The sequence below is a fragment of the Gossypium arboreum genome, chromosome 1 (assembly GCF_025698485.1).
Source record: "Gossypium arboreum isolate Shixiya-1 chromosome 1, ASM2569848v2, whole genome shotgun sequence".
Taxonomy (NCBI): Eukaryota; Viridiplantae; Streptophyta; class Magnoliopsida; order Malvales; family Malvaceae; genus Gossypium; species Gossypium arboreum.
The window spans coordinates 41409545-41426286 of NC_069070.1; the positions used below are offsets into that span (position 1 = coordinate 41409545).

At 35.3% G+C, this 16742-nt stretch overlaps 1 protein-coding gene across 1 annotated transcript; it reads right to left on the minus strand.

Annotated features, from left to right (window-relative positions):
* Positions 1–225: 225 nt before the first annotated feature.
* On the minus strand, positions 226–15003 carry LOC108479385 (pre-mRNA-processing protein 40C). The gene is made up of 15 exons (XM_053028546.1): positions 14618–15003; positions 14244–14407; positions 12812–13427; positions 12528–12691; positions 11997–12034; positions 10945–11023; positions 9549–10010; positions 9347–9430; positions 4942–5082; positions 4725–4831; positions 3313–3436; positions 2912–3052; positions 1454–1600; positions 962–1084; positions 226–716 (listed from the first exon to the last, which is right to left on the minus strand). The coding sequence occupies exons 2-15, from the start codon at positions 14352–14354 to the stop codon at positions 396–398; spliced, it is 2658 nt and encodes an 885-aa protein (XP_052884506.1). The 5' UTR covers positions 14355–14407; positions 14618–15003; the 3' UTR covers positions 226–395.
* Between the last annotated feature and the right edge of the window lie 1739 nt (positions 15004–16742).

The window sequence follows — 16742 nt, forward strand, 5'->3', positions numbered from 1 at the left end:
TCAACAAAGGGAAATTCATCCTTAAATTTTCAAACTTATTAGTGTATTTTTATAAAAAACTGAGAGGATATGCAAGTATTTTTAAATGAATTTTTTTTTATCGAACCTGGGGTTTAAATATTTTTCCGTATTCATATCCACATCCTGAAATGTATCAGAACAGCTAACTCAAGGATCTCAGATACAAATTCTGATTAGTGAAACTGTAAGACATTTTACGCAATATTAGAAATCAATGGATGGATTATCTAATAAATAAATATATGGGTTAAACCCATTTTCCTTCAACAGGAAATAGCATAGGGGGAAACTAAATCAGAGCCTAACTCATTATATATGTATACATATTAAAGATTAGTAACTTTTACAAATGCCTAGTTTCCCAACAAAACGAACTATCTACGTTCATGAGTTCTCCTTGTACCTGACGAATATCTTCCAAAATCACCACCAGAGCTTCTGCCTTTCACATCAGTGTGTTTCTCTTCCTCCTGATCTAATGCCAACTTCTGTTTTCGCAACATATCCTCTGCGTATCGACGCCACAGAGCTTCCCTCTCTTTTCTTGGCATCTTGTTATACCTTGGATCGGGCTTCAGAAGACGTTTGGCAGTTGACCATGAATTAAGGGCTGTTTTACCACCTTCCGTCTCTTGAGCAGCTGCATCTTGAGTTATGACTTCTGCTAACAGAGCTCTGAAGTCGTTCACACATCTCTACAAAATGGCCAAATAGAACGTCTATGTCAGACACAAATATTTAAAAGGCCCAAAACAATTTATGCATAAATCACTTCAAAGTTACAATGTCCAATCCTTTCTTCAACTTGTAAACAAACAGAACACTACTAGCGTATTAATGTAAAACATGTATTACTTAGCAGTAACTAAATGGGAGTAGCAGGATGGCATTAGTGTTAAAATCATAACAATATTGATGATCATTTTAGTTGCAAAATTACCTCAAATAGCATCTTTATGTGCTCACGGAAGAGCTTCTCCATATCAGATGAATCCAGATCAGGATTCGCTGCACGTCCCTGAGGATCCTTTTCCAACTTAGGCTTTGACTCCGTCCAGGATGCCTAGAACAATTATTAGAAAGACATGAACGACTTGACAAATTCCAAATGAGCCAACAAAACCAAGCATTTGAGAATAATGATCTTAAACATCTTAGAAGCTTGAATACATACTTCAGAGGAAAAGGTGAAAAAATTAGTTGCATCTGATGTATTGTAGATGGGGGACCAAATTCATGTTATCAGGAATTTTCTTTTAAATGATAATAAAACAGACAAACACTAATGAGCGGACATTTTTCTAGTTTAGCAATGCCATGATAGAAATAGTAGCATATAGAAAGTCCTGAATCATTCAACATCAAATTAAGGTCATATTTAATTGTTTTAGAATTGTATCATCTAGAAATATGTTGTTAAAGAAGAGCATACCTGGGAATCTTTAATTGTTTCCACAAGCAAAGCTTGAAAAGATGCAACCGCCTCCTTCCTGCGAACTTTTAGTCGCACCCTTTCCATTTCTTGTTCTTCTCTCTCTTTCCTTTTCCGCAACTCTCGCTCTCTTTCCTTCAGTTTCTCCTGGATTAATAAAAGGCAAACAAATTACTTGAGGCAGTTCTGGATACACGTGGATATCTTTTCTAACATTTGTTCAATGTCCTATTGAAACAAATAACAAATCAAAAGCAATAGATAACAATGACATAACCATGCTCTCACATTGCCTATAGTTGCAAGACATAAGGTATAAAAAGAACAGCCTTCTCCTACATATAACGGATCTATCATTTAGGAAGATTCTAAGATGAGCTCTTTAATTTCTTTTGTCATAATTTTGAGTGGGGCCATATGTTCCACTGACATATCAAACGATCCTTGGAAGACATTTCACACTATGCTTGGAAGAGGATTTCAATCACGCAAAGAGAGCCGAAATGAAAGGAATAAGACAAGCAGCAAGTAGAATTCACAAAGTTATAGAGTATAATCTTGGAACATATCAGAAACTTTTTATTCAATTGTTCGTTGCTCAGCCATCTCATAGCTGGGCATCCTCATATATTATAGACACCATCTAATTCCACTTCTTAGACCATCCAATCATAAATATAACTAAACAGTCAATAACATCAAAAGATCACAAGCAAACACCACCAAAGAACCAAAAATAGGAAGTTACATATGCAAAAGTGCAGGGAGAGAGAGTCGCACATCAATATAAATAGCAAAAGATGTGGTTGTAAGAAAAGAAAAGAAAATATCTACAAAAGATAATTGGAAGAGCTAAATCTGATGTCATGGAAAATCCTAAGTAGTCAGCAAAGGCTTCTATAGCTTTTGGAAGAGAAGCCTGTTATGTGGAAATGGTCTACCAATGGCTAGAAGGCTTTTATGAGAACTTATCTCACCCTTGCATCCATTGTAATGACATGTCTATTGAGAATGGTCCACCAATTGCCAGTATTTATGAGATTTCGTCTCTCCCCTTCATTCATTGTAATGCCATGTTTCTAATGTGGAATTATGAAATGTCACAGCCTTGCACATCTTTTAACAAGAGAATTTGATGCCATAAAATAACCACTAGAAATTAACTTTAAAAAATGCCGATCCTATCATTCTTTTTAGCTGAAAGATAAACTTGAGGTATTAGAACTCCTTGGAAAAATAGTCTTCTTCTAAGAAGTTTTGAAGCTATACTCTCAATATTATCCATCATACCATCATATGCAAAACATCCATGAGCAGAAAAAAACCAAAACTGTTAGTATATGCTGAATAATTCTGCATTCGCAAGAACTAATGGATCATGAACAAACTTAAAATGCAAATCTGATTTTGCTAGAAAGGATAGAGAGGGAGAGGGAGAGTGCGAGAGAGAATCTATACCTCCTCCTTTTTCACTTTGTCTTTTCTCTCTGCTTTCTCTTCTATGGCCTTTAGTTCAGATATGTACTCATTGAACAAAACCTCTCGATCCTCATGCTTAACACACTTGTACCTAGGATCATCCCTTAAGCTATCCTTCACCTGAAACAACAAAAAGCAAAGGTAAGAAAGTGGGCCATATTTACCATCGTATTCATTGAAAATAACAAGAAACAATCTCTCTTTTACGTGTGTAGACACACAAACATGAGCAACCAGTGAAGATGCAAAACCTCTCAAGAAAGAATGATCTGACTAGTACATTCCCATCAATAAGACATAAGATATGCAAGATGCTTAATGTTGAGGAACACTCTCCAGAAGGTAAGAAAAACCAATAACCTAATTTAAATTGCACATACCCTGGACCAGCGGGAATTTACATTGATATCTCCTTTCTCTTTAAGCATGGACTTAAAACTAGAAGCAGCAGCAGCACGTATAACTCGAGCCTTTTCTTCAGCAGCCCTCTTCAAAAGAAGAACCCTGAGACAGAAGCAGCGACATTTTGTAACCAGTATGATATAAGTACATGGGAAAAAATTAGGCATTTACCATTCAAACCAAAAGAGATAAAGGGCTAAAGGACACACCCAAACTGAATCATAGAATCTGGTCCCTAGCCTACTACCTGCTGACAAAGGTCGCTTTCAATGCTATCATTAGACCATCTCTTCTGTCTAGAGACAACCGAACAAGTTCAACATAAATTCAAACAAGCATTGGAATCAAAGCACACATAAGTGATCTTAATAGCACAACACATGTCGAACATGATGATCAACACAAGAAACTGGATATGTGCGACAGATATAACTAGGACATTTATCTTACTTCCAAGCAAAATGAAAGCACAAGGGAAAAAGAAAGAAGAGAGTATGTTTAACAAATCTACCAAAGAACCTAATAGAAGAATATAAAGGCTACAAGCTTTCAGTGTCTAGCTCATCACAACATCAATGATGTCTTAGAAGAATAGCAGAGTACCTCTTTCTCATTAGTGCCAGACACTTCCAAAAAAAGGACCAGCGTCCCAATTTTATTATTATAAGCTTTATACCCATATAAGTTCTAAATTTGTTCTAAACAGAATCTTCAGCCAGCCAATTCAAAATAATCATACTTTTATCAACCGGGTAATAAAACTGCAACCTAGATGTATCACTCCATACAATCTTATCAAATCTGCTTTCTCAAAAACAATTGCTCTTAAACAGATCATTAAAACTGTAGCAACACAAATGCTCAAGTAGACATGTAAAAATCTCTCTGGGTATGCATTATTATCTTCAAACATGCCTGCCAGATCAGAGTTGTGTGTGTCACAAAGGTACACATGCATAAACTTGCATGAGTGTCTGTGTGCGTGTGTGTATAAGAGAGAGAGAAAGGGGGTAAGAAAAACTTGACTGCCAAATGTTAATTGTCAAACGTGAGAGACTAAAAAGAAAGGGAGAAAATAAGGAGAGCAGGGCAAGGGTCAAATAAGAAAAGTGTGCCATCCATCCCTGTTCTACAACAAGCAATTCAAATTCTTTAAGCCAAATTTTAACTAGTACAAAAGATTATAATCCATTAGAAAAACTCATGAAGACCCAAACACTAATTTCTTTAAGCATGCATTTGTATATGCAACATAACCAAGTAACCGGCGCATCTGATGGCACAATTAGCAGGAAAAATTAAAGAGAGAAAAGCCAAACCTTCTGCATCAACTATAAAGATCACACACTAAAGAAAAATAAGCATCACGAGTCAATCTTAGTAACATTACCTTTCATTTAATAGAAGCTCCCGATCCTTACGGTCCAAAGCCTCAAATCGTGGATCACTTCCCCATTTTCTTTTGAAAGTCTGATAATTGGTGTCATGATCAATATCCTGTAGAGAAAAATATGGGCTTGTAAAAAATCTACAGTTCAGAATTTCAAAGCAGGATTTTCACCATAGCTAATAAATAATGACATTCAGTTTTTGGCAATTAAATAAACCTCTGATGCTTCATCCAGCAACTGCCTAAATCCCTCTATTGCAGCCTTCTGAGCAGCTCGTTTTTCTTTGCGTTCCTCCTCAGCACGTGTCTTAACATAATGTTCAAACAAGGACCTCCTAGCAGAATGACTTGGAATAGCCTGCAACAGGATGCACTTTTAGAAATTAAAACTCAATAGTATGACTTCATTAGGAAGCAACACAAGAGCTTTTATTTATTTTATACTATTTTATTATTTCAATATAATTTACTGAGTATTAGAGATATTGATGGCTAGGATTATTTAGTATTTTTAGGATTTAAATCTAGGGCTAGAATAGAACTTTATGGGGAAGTCTAATAACTTTACTTGCAAGAAACAAAGCCCATATAAATAAGTTGTTGGTTTTAAGCCATCATTATGATTCTTATTATTTTATTTGAATTGATAGAAAGAAACTAGAGGTTTTTTAACCCTAAGTTTTCTAGAGTTCCATCTTACCTATTTGTTTGTTCAACCCTAATTCTTTATATTGCTGCTGTTGTCCCCTAAACCACACAAATTTTGGTATCAAACCCTGGTTAGATCCCATGGGTTATATTAGGGATTGCTATTAAGCCATGGTTGCATGCCTACGAGGTCGAGAAAGAGGAAATCAGAACCAAGAGAGAGAACTGGCTGCAATACGAAGTGCGATAGAAGAGAGGTGTAACAGGAACAAGAGGGAACCTTGATGAAGATCGCATAAGGTGCCCACAACCAGTTTGGCCATACTGAAAAGGTAGTTTTGCCGATAAATCAGATTTTGGTAAGATAAAAACCCCTTTCATGATGCTGGACCCACAAACCCTGCAGTAAAAAGTGGATTGAAGGATTGGTTGCCGCATGCCCTTGAATTAAATGAGGGTGGGATTAGCGTTGAAGTTGCTGATTCTCTTAGCAAGATGCATGCGGAAAGAGCAAAATTACGATATGTCAGAACCGAACTATGATGAATATCCTGAAGCAAAGAAATTTATGTTTATCTGGTTCAAGAAGAATCTTTGGTTGTTCATAGAGTGATGACAACCAAAATCGCAAAAGGAGAGGATTGGAGGCAAGTTGAAAATCTCTTGGATATCTCAAGGGACACAACATCAGGTGATAATTTTGGAATAAAAAGAATCGATTCAATTTCTAAAATCAAATCAGATACTGCCAAGAAAAAACTCAGTGTTAACTGGAGAAAAAGTTGGACAGTTTGAAGGCAAGTCACAGGATGAAGGTGATGCAACCTTTCAAAGAAAAACTACTTGCATTCAACAAGAAAGCTAAGTTTCCGAAAGCTGTTGCTGAAATCAGGTTCTAAAGATTTCTAGAGAAAGTCAGTTGCTACCGGATGCAACTCATGAAAGAGGTATGAACGAGGACATTTTGTTAATACGTTCGCATGATCATCTTCCTTAACATCTCAACTTGTGTCTTATTTTGATGAGCACATCCATCAATGCTGATTTGTTTTCTAAACCTTCGGGATTTGCTCCAACTATTCACATATCTCAGTTGACTTTTCAGTAGCAGTGTTATTTTTGGAGGGTGTATTGCAAAAACTCATTATATAATTAAATCTAAGTTTGACAATTTTAAAGGCAAAGCACAAAGAAGAAGCTGGATTCCCAGAAAGAAAAGTGCTTTGCACTTTTTGAGTAAAATAGCATTGATTCTGAATATAAGCACATTGCATCTACAAATATTTGCTGCTATGAAGCTGATGAAGCTATTCTTGTTTTCCTCATAGGATGAGATGATGCTTCTAAGCTATTTGTCAAGATAAAAGTGATTGGCTTTCTTGGGAATATTCGCCTCTACATGGTTCTATGCCAACCATTAATCAACAAGATTGTTTTACCATCCTCCACCTAATAAACAAAAAACTTGTTTTGGGGACAGTGCATGACTGTTTTCCTTGGCATCCAGACAACAATCATCTATTTGAAGATCTGGGTTTAGTTCATTTATGCTCCAGGGCAGAATTTATAAGGTTCGAGTATGAGCCTAAGTGACAATTAGAATCAAGAGTTAAAAAGCTCGAACCTACTCTGTCCCTTGGAAAATGATTTAAAATCGCTTTATGAAAAAAAGGTTGTAGTCAAGCTGTAAAGCAGTAGAAGAAAGAAGTGGACTGGAAATTAATGTCCGAAGAGTGTGAGAAGGAAATTTAGGAATGGGAGAAGCAGGCTCATGCTGCTACAACATCCATACCCAAACTTAATCACCAAATAAATTCTAAGGAGAATCAAAATAATCAACTAGATGAATGGAAGGGGAAATTATGGATACATGTGGCTTAGAGCTCCACGAGCTTCCTCTCATTCAAGACTTGATGGAAGTAGAGTCTTCAAGGTAAGAAGTTCGATTTTAGTTGGTTAAATCGATCTCTTATGCAGGATAAAAGGCTTTTTGATCAGAAGAAGCTTGCGACAGAATTCAAACAAAAAATTGATGATCTAGTGTTGGAAATTGAAATAACAGCTCCTAATATGAAGGCTGTTGATCAGTACAAGACTCTTCAAGAGAAGGAAAGAGATGTAACAAACGAGCTTGGATTAGCCATAAAAGAGGAGTTGGGTGTCACTCCAAGAATTAGATGGCAAATAGATCCGTTTGACAATCTGCAGTGTAGGCTTACTAAATGGGTGCAAAAGTTGGGATCGAATCATTGTTTCTTTGGCACCATAGACTACCAAGACAGAATTAAATGAAAAAAAAAGATGAGTCTCAATGGTTGTCTGCAATCTAAGAGACTGGGCTCATATGCTAAGATTTTTGCTGGAGCATTCCCAGAAAGTTATGAACCTCCACCAGATCGTGCAAATGCTTATTGGATAGGATACTTTACAAGAACCCAGCATTAATTAGAATGAGTGGCCACTATTTGGCAGCAAGACAACTCGAATTTTTCAAAGGAAGGAATGACTCAGGACCAAATAAAGACTCATTGGTAGATGCCTTGGCTATTGCTCAAATCATGTTGTTATACGTGCCAAGAAGCAATACATGGCCAATGATTATACAAAAAAGGCTACCAATAGGCTACACTATGGCTGAGAAGGCTGTTGCATCCTCACTTGTTTGCTTAACTGATTTGAAACCATCCATCAGCTATAGGAACTCAACCACAAATTTCCAGCAGTCTCCACTTTTGAATATCACTTACTGCCTTGCAACAGGAACTGACCATTCTCATGGAAAGATCTTGTGTGTTGTGATCTACAATTCTTTGGAATGGAAAAGAAAGTAAGTAATACATTTTGCTACTGTTAATGAAGATGTTAGTGATGTTGAGGGAAGAAAATAATTGAATCAAAGTTTGTTCCAATTGATAACCACGCGAACCTAAGGGACTATTACAGTAGGGCATATATCTTCTGTCCAAATGGCACATATCTCATAAAAGTTGACAGTTCTTCGCAACAAAGATCAAGGATTTGGAAGGGGAAATTGAAACCACTAGAGAGGGATTGATGAAAACATGCAGCATCAATTGGATATGGAGTTACACAAATGCATTGGAATCTGAAAGAGAGAGAATTACTCAAATGCAGTGGGACATGGAGTTTTACTTCGGAAGCAATGTTTGGAGACGCAATTGAAAATAAATAAAAAAGGAACTGGATGAAGAGGCACATGTTCAGTCAACAAAGTTATTAATAATGAAGAAGAGGTTGCAAAGTGTAGATTTAAAAATTTATGCTTAAGTGATGAAAGTTCTCATTGGAGTCAATTTTCCAAGCCAAGGAGGATGATGCAGGAGCTTTTATTTATTTGATAATATTTTATTATTTCAGTTTTATTTATTGAGTATTAGATATGTTATGGACAGCTAGGATTATTACCTTAAGGGTTTAAATATAGGGCAAGAATAAAACTTTATTTGCAAGAAAACCTATTTACTTGCAAGAAGCAAAGCCTATATAATTAAGTTCTAGGTTTTACAGCCATCATTATGCTTCTTATTATTTTCTTTGAATTAATATAAAGCAACTAGAGGGTTTTTAAACCCCAAGTTTTCTAGAGCTCCCTCTTCATTCTTATTTGTTTGTTCAGCCCTAATTCTTTCTATTGTTGTTTTCTCCCCTAAATTACACCAGAACATCAAAGAGGAAAAACTAAATTTGTTACCAACTCAGAGCGGGCAACAAAGATATGGCACATGTTAATTTAATTATTAACAGCTAAGTAAGATCTCTTCATTTGCAAACTTAAGCCATTCATTGTCATAGTTAAAACTGACATATGGTTCAATGGCTAGTTTTGCTCTATTTTTTTCTCATTCAACAACATTTTCACATGATAATTGAAAACTGTTCATGGAATTCCAGCAGATTGTAAGTTCCTTAACTACAAAGAGAAAAATAATAGATAATCTTTAGTCTCAACAAACCTTAAAACGTGGATCAAACACTATCTTTGGCAGTTCCTTTTCCCATTTTGAGAATGGTGCAACTCCCCGTTCTTTAAGCATTTCCTGTGAATTTCACTTACATGATAAACCAATTGAATCCACCTAAAAGATTGGATAGAAGTAATAAAACCAAGAATAACCAAATTCTAGTATATGCAACAAAATATGGCACTACAGATACCTTGAATTGCATGATACACTCTTCCTTAGAAGGCCCACTGTCTGCATCCTCAGAATCTGAAGAGGAATCAGATATGCTACCATCCCCATTTGCATCTTTTAGTTTATCTTTGTTGCTCTCGCTTTGCAGGCCTTTAACATCAACTGCTCTTGAGCCATTTAATTCATGCGTTGCTGTTACTGGCATAACCGGAACAGGTGAGGAAGAAGGAACTCCAGGGTCCTGCAACTTCTTCTTAATTAAATCCAATGCAGATGAGGAACCTGGCACCACTGATGTTCTTAAAGGCATGGCATCACGACCACCTGTGTTAACAGCAGGAGCACTCAAACTTATTGGAGTAGATCCTTTTTCTGCCACTACATCAATATTCGGTACGGGCACTGCATTCTCCTTTGATACTTCACTATCTTGTTTCTTTCTCAGCTCTGTTACTTCATAAGGGATCTGCCAGCTACTAATCTGATTGATAAAAACACCATGAAAAGTGGGAAAACATCAATAACTAGGAAATATAAATAAGTTCAATGAGCACTAACAGTGTTAACCGTGTCCAATATTTGTTTCCTTGAAAGTTTACTTGCATCCTAAAAGGTGATTGTAAACTAGGCTTTATAAGCACAAAGTCAATATAAAACATGGGATTCATATTATCAGAAGCGAAATGGAGGTGAAAGGAATACAGAACATAAACATCATTATCTGTTCATTTGAAAATGCACAAGGCTTGATCAATGTGCCAATTTAGACATAAGTGAACTCCATTAATTATCATGTTTTGTCTTCAAACAGCAACGCACCTTACTACTAAAGCAATTAATGATTAATCCATATATAGTTCCACTCATTAAGGCCCATGTAACTTAAGTTTCTTTGATATTACATTTATAGATATAGACTGAACAACTAGAAAAGATTCCTAAAGAAACTATCACTGTTGATTGCACATCTTTCTTTTACTCTCTTAAGGTTCAGGAACCTTATTCTTCCCAATTGTAGCCACATACTGCTAGCCCTTTCTCTTGAACAAATAAAACCCTAAAACAGCAACATTTTTTCAGAACAATGTGCTACAACTAAATCAATTAGCCCTGGGTCTTCTGTTTCCCAAATTTCACAGCAACCATGATCCTCATTGCAGCCACTTCTTGATTCTTAGAGCTCTACCAGTACAAATCAAAGTCCCAAACAGAACTCTTTCATTTATAACCATAAACCATAAGATCCCTTATAGTTTAACTTCTAGCCCACTGAATTCCAGACACAACTGATTCATATCCTATCAGTGAATGTATTGTTCTATTATCTGGAAAAAGATTTTCAGACAAACAATTCAATAAAACAAGCCCGTTGGAATAAAACAGGCTAGTGGTGTGAATTAAACTAGACACACTACCTTGGTTTTGCTGTTGTAGTAATATTTTTTCCCATCATTTGTGGTAACTAGTGCCCAATCTGTTCCTGCCAATTGCTCCCTGTAAAAAAAAGCCAAGGCATTCAACATAAAAATAAAACAAGAACGAGACTTTCTCCATCCAAAGCAAAAGGGGATTAACTGTAATATTGTGTAAAAATCCAGCACATCTCTATATCTTTTACAGGCCATAAGCGTAAGAATCATCTTTGAGAGATCATTCACTTGTATTATATGTACTATAGAATCTCAAGCATCTGATGATGAACTAAAAGCACTCAACACGATAAGTGGTGTGGGGAAGAGATACTGTAACCCAGAGAATTCATAATAATATTTTTTAATGATTAAATTAAATAATTATAAGATATACAGTAATGCCCAATTAATTAATAGTGATTAGTAAAAGTTCAAAAGAATTTCAGAATAACTTAAATTTTCTTAAATTTCAAAAGAATAATAAACAGTAAAATGTATTATCATGTTCTTAAATAATTATATTTGTATACACAGTTAATAATTATTTCCAATGTAAATCAGTACTCATCCAACTGATACTATATCCTTTCATTGATAATATAACATAATAATATATTAGATATAAAAAACTAACATATAAAGTACAAGTTAACTACCATAGCAAGACAAATTTATAAAATATGAATATAAGATAACTAAGATAATGAGACAATAGTATACATTAGTAATACTTAAAGAGTTAAGACTGGTGATATAATTTTAATTTCTAGTAAGGTAAGAAAAATTAAAATAGTAACTTGTTACATTTCCCAAATAACAGTTATTTTCAGAGGCATTTACAAAATTATCCAGCCAAAAAAAAGCAAATAAATGAATATTTAAAAGTCCTATTTTTTATTTTGCATTTTTAGGTGAAGGTAACTGAGGCTTCATTCCCCCCCCCCCCACCAACCAAGTAAACTGTATATCCCATTCGGCAATGTCAACATTATAGTGCTGACTGCTAATATACACCACACAGCAACAACTAGTGGAGGAGAAAGTAAAGAACTAACACTGAAACTGGAGTTGGCTGCACGGTAACTTGATCAGGCTGCACACATAAGTGAAATAAAAAAGTTCAATTAGCATCTAAGAAGCCACCAAAATCCAGATGCCAAGACAAAATGGTTATAGAAAATTTTCTATACACAAGAACCACGGAAACTGATTTTGAACTTCGGTATGAAAACTAGAAGAGAGCAAGAGAAAATATCAAATATTCTCCACAAGTACGAACAAATGCAAATATGCATAGCTATGTAGTTTTATACAACATTTCCATAAGCTCCCTGCATTTGAACAATGTGGAATCTTGGTATTAACTAACAAGGCATCATAAAATTAGCGTTTGATACTCTAATTTTTTCTGGCTGCTTTAATGTATATGAAAGTTCCTAGAGCATCTATCAAAGAAGGTTAATCAGCCAATTTTTGGGAAATTAGTATTAAACAGTATCAGCCAATTTAAGTGCTTGCAATAAAAAAAATGGTACACCTAAACAAAGTTACTAATATTAAGCATATGAATGCACATCCACTTGTACCTCCCCTTTAAATCCAGCAGGTTTTTCATAAGTCGACTCTCCTGTTAATGCATTATAGTAATAAACAACCCCAGTGTCAGTCTTGTGGGCAGTCCAGACATCAGATTGTTCATTGACAGCAGATTCAACTCTGGTGGAAACATCATGACCAAGTTTCCTATTATCTGCAGAACCCCATGAAATACGAATGAAGAAAAAATTAACTTCATGATACATTAATGAAGGTTAAACAGATCTTACATTGTTAGTTGATCAGTAATCTAGCATGGAAACCCTGAGCGTACCAATTCCTTGAGGAGGAAATCCTGTCTGGATTGCCAATGACTGGTTAGCCAGAGCAGCTGCAGATGGTGCAAATGGACTCATTCCCAGAGGTCTAACACCAGGAGGTTGAGAATCAGATGATGGTGCAGGAAGAGGCATGCCACTTGATGTTGAAGGAAAAGGTCCAGGATAAACAGTAGGATAAGGCACAAATGGAGGCCTTGGAAAACCACCCAGTGGAGGATGTTGCATCCAATACCCTTGAGGGGAAGAAACCATAGAAGGTAAGGATGTATAGGGAGGGTATACCTGTTGCTGAACAGCAGGATTTAATGAAACAGGTGCACCGGGTCCAGGAACTGCAGAAGAGGGAGAATCCACAGCAGCAGAAGCAGTAATCATCTGAATAGATGGTACTGATCCAGGGTGTCCAGGTGTCCCTGAAGTTCCAGAAGATCCGCTAGACATAGGAAAAGGAGGAGTTGTGGGGATCCTTGAAGTTACAGGGGCAAAACTGGGAGTAGTAGATGCATTCATTGTAAATTCTGAAGAGCTATGAACAGGCAATGGCCCAGACTGAGAAACAGTGGATGGAGATGATGCAGTCATCGCTTGTGTACCAGTAGCTAGTGTATCCTGAAAAGAGCAAAAAGGTTCAACACTTCAAATTGTAAGACAATGGCGTACAAACAGCTCCATAACAGAACCAATTCGCAGATGCATAAGCAAATGCTGGACATCATTTTGCAAGCAGTAGAGAACTAAATTGAGAATGGGATTGAAGGAGACTGCACAGAATTACAAATGCTCGACAGGAACCTTGTTAGGGAGTTAATGAATTACTATAAAGTATGGAAAATACTGCATTCATAATCCACTCGATGAGATTTGATCACAACGGACGCTAAAATTGAGGCATACTGTTTAATTAAAGTCACCAAAACAGATGATTTTGTAGATCTATCCTGGATAGACTCTTGTGTTGCAACATAGTCCACATATTCATTTTTAAGGATGTTATAATTGCTGTGCAAACAGCTGCTCAAGAACATTTCTAAAAACAAAAACTTGAAACAAATACACAACCCACCTTCCTTACCCAGGCATAAAATCTCTCAAATTCTTATATATGTCAAGTTCTCCGCCAAATTCAAAGTACGCCCCCCTCAACTCCTTCCCCTTCAAATTTGTCAATCTTTTAGAATTAAAATCTCTGTTTTATATTATTTCATGCATAACTTTGCCACTCCTCCGCAAAAACAAAATTAATCTTGGCTCCAGAAAGCTTAGTAAAACAATCGCTACAAACCATCTACACTTAACTGGAAGTCCAATTAACTCACAAAATTGTATAGCTTGACGCCAAAAATTAATGAGCACGGCAATTTTCGAAAATTTAAGCCGAATACAACGAAACGAAATTAGAATTCAGTATTTTTATAATTGTCTTACAGATTTAGAAGGTTGAATTTGAGCATTCTGAACCAACTGAGGATTTGGAGTAAAAGAAAAACTTGCGGAACTCGACAAGGCTCCTTGCGGGACTGGCAAAGGAGGCTGCATTATTGGTGAAAACGCTCTAGGAAGAATTTGAACGATGGTCCTAGCAAAGATACCTGAAGGATGAACAAGAGGAACAGGATCGAACAGCGTAAAAATGCATTAAAAAATAAAATCGAACTCTATAAACAGCCAATCAAGAAATCGGAAACATCAAACTACGTGATTCTTCACCATATCGTTTTCCTTGGGAACAAAAAGTTTGAACATTAATCAAAATAAAATAAAATAAAATAGGGAAAATATGTTTCAGGGAAAGGACTTACTTGACAGGATTCTGAGACTACCGAGAAAGCTTCATTCGATAGGGTATTGGTAGCGAAAACAAAGAGGAAGGGGGACAATGGTGCCTGTCAAGGTCGAAGGAGATTATTAGGCAGAGATTAGGGTTAGGGTTTGGGGCTTTGGGGCTTTGGGCTTCTGGGACCGAACAAAGGGAAAACGAAATAAGAGTTAAAAAATAATATAACAAAATACTAGTCACCGAGTCACCGTTGTATTTTTATGGTTCAAGACTTCACCCTTCCCATTTCTACTGGAGAAATTTTACGTTATTACCAATAGAAAGGTAGACTTCTTCCCCGTCCACTTGGGAACATTCAATCCGGAGAGAACAAGTTTTATACAGTAAAATAAAGGACGATACTCAATCGATTTGATTTTTATTAAATTGGTTCAACGAGTTGAATTAACTACGAAAAAATAAAAATTTTAAATGATTCATAAAAATATTAATAATCACAAATAAATAATAATAATTAGAAACTCTATGAGACACCCTATACTCGATTCGGTTGTTAAATTCGAGTGTGACACGTCACATCAGGTTATTGAAGTAACTTTGATTAACTCCATGTAATTTCATAAAGTTTAGCATCTAGTTATCATATAATCCAAATCAATCATCATTCACAATAATTTATATACATTATAGATGTCTATCAACTTCATTTAATATGTCTCAAAATTGCTTGGGGTAAAAAACGGAGTCAAGACTCGAATCTAAACTCAAAGATCAAAATTCAGCTAAGTATTTCGATACATGGCCTTCATGTCTTGAGACATGATGATTTTCATTTTTGTCTCAATGTTGGAATGTCTCGAGAATTGGTCTCTTATCTCTCGAGAATAACTTCCCTGTCTTAGATCCATAGCTTTGATGTTTCGATGTCTTGAGACAAAGAGATTCTTATGTAACAATCTGATTTTTAGTGGTACCGAAAAATACGATTTTAAAATCTCATTTCCGTAAATCGAGTTTGTAAATATAAAATAGAAATATTTACAGAGTAAATACGAGAATATAATAAAGAATGGTTAAGTAATTAACTGATAGAATAATTAATTAAAGCTCAAGGACTAAATTATAAAAGTCCAATCACTATTGAATTTTAATTGAGAAAAGGCTAGAGGACCTAGATAGCAATTAATCAAATAGCTAAAATGGTTATTAAACCATTTCCTATTATGAGATAGTGGACATTGATGATGTTGGCCACTTATATTAGTTAAGAGTAAGATCAACATGATTAAGCTTAGTTAATTTAAAAAAATTGGATTAATTAGGTCTTAATTAATGTATATATATGTTGGTGAGTGGGAAAAGAGATGAAAACATCTTCATGTCTCCTCCATTTGCCACTATCCTTTATTGGAACAAAAGGGAGAAAAACCATTTTTGGGTTTTTCAACATCAGCTACTAGGTTAGTATGAAAATCAAACATTTTTATTGTAATTTTTATAGATTTATGATCATGAGCTTGATTTAGCTAGCCTATGTATCAATTTGATTAATTATTAAAGTTTTATCAAGTTGCCAGTGTTGATAAATTGACGAATTAGGCTTGAAATTGATAGATATTGAGCTTAGATTATGAAAAGGACTAAATTGCAAAGTGAATTAAGCTTATTTGTTAGCTGTGTAACATTAAGGACCAAATTGAATAAATATAATTTTTTTTATGAAATTATGCTAGCAATAAAAAGTATAAAGTGCCTAATGAAAGCATGTGAAATCAAATTTTAATTTGAAGTTAGGAATCGAAAGTTATAAATATCCCGAGTTTAAGGACTAAATTGAATAAAATTTAAAATATGTGTGAAATTGGAAAAAAAAAAGATTTATTTAGGATCATGCTTCTCATGACATTGTATGATCATGTATGACACTAATTTGGTATATAAAATATTGTATGGACCAAGAATTGGATTAAAATGAAGCTAACAGGGGAAAAGCAAAAATTATAGATTAGTCCTTGAAAAATCTACCCGTTTTGCATTTTGAAAAGGTAAGTTCACATGGAACTTACTACCTTTCCTTCTGTTTACTTCATTATATTTATGTTTGAACATAATTTTAAATATTGATGAATTTGGCATACAAGGCTAGT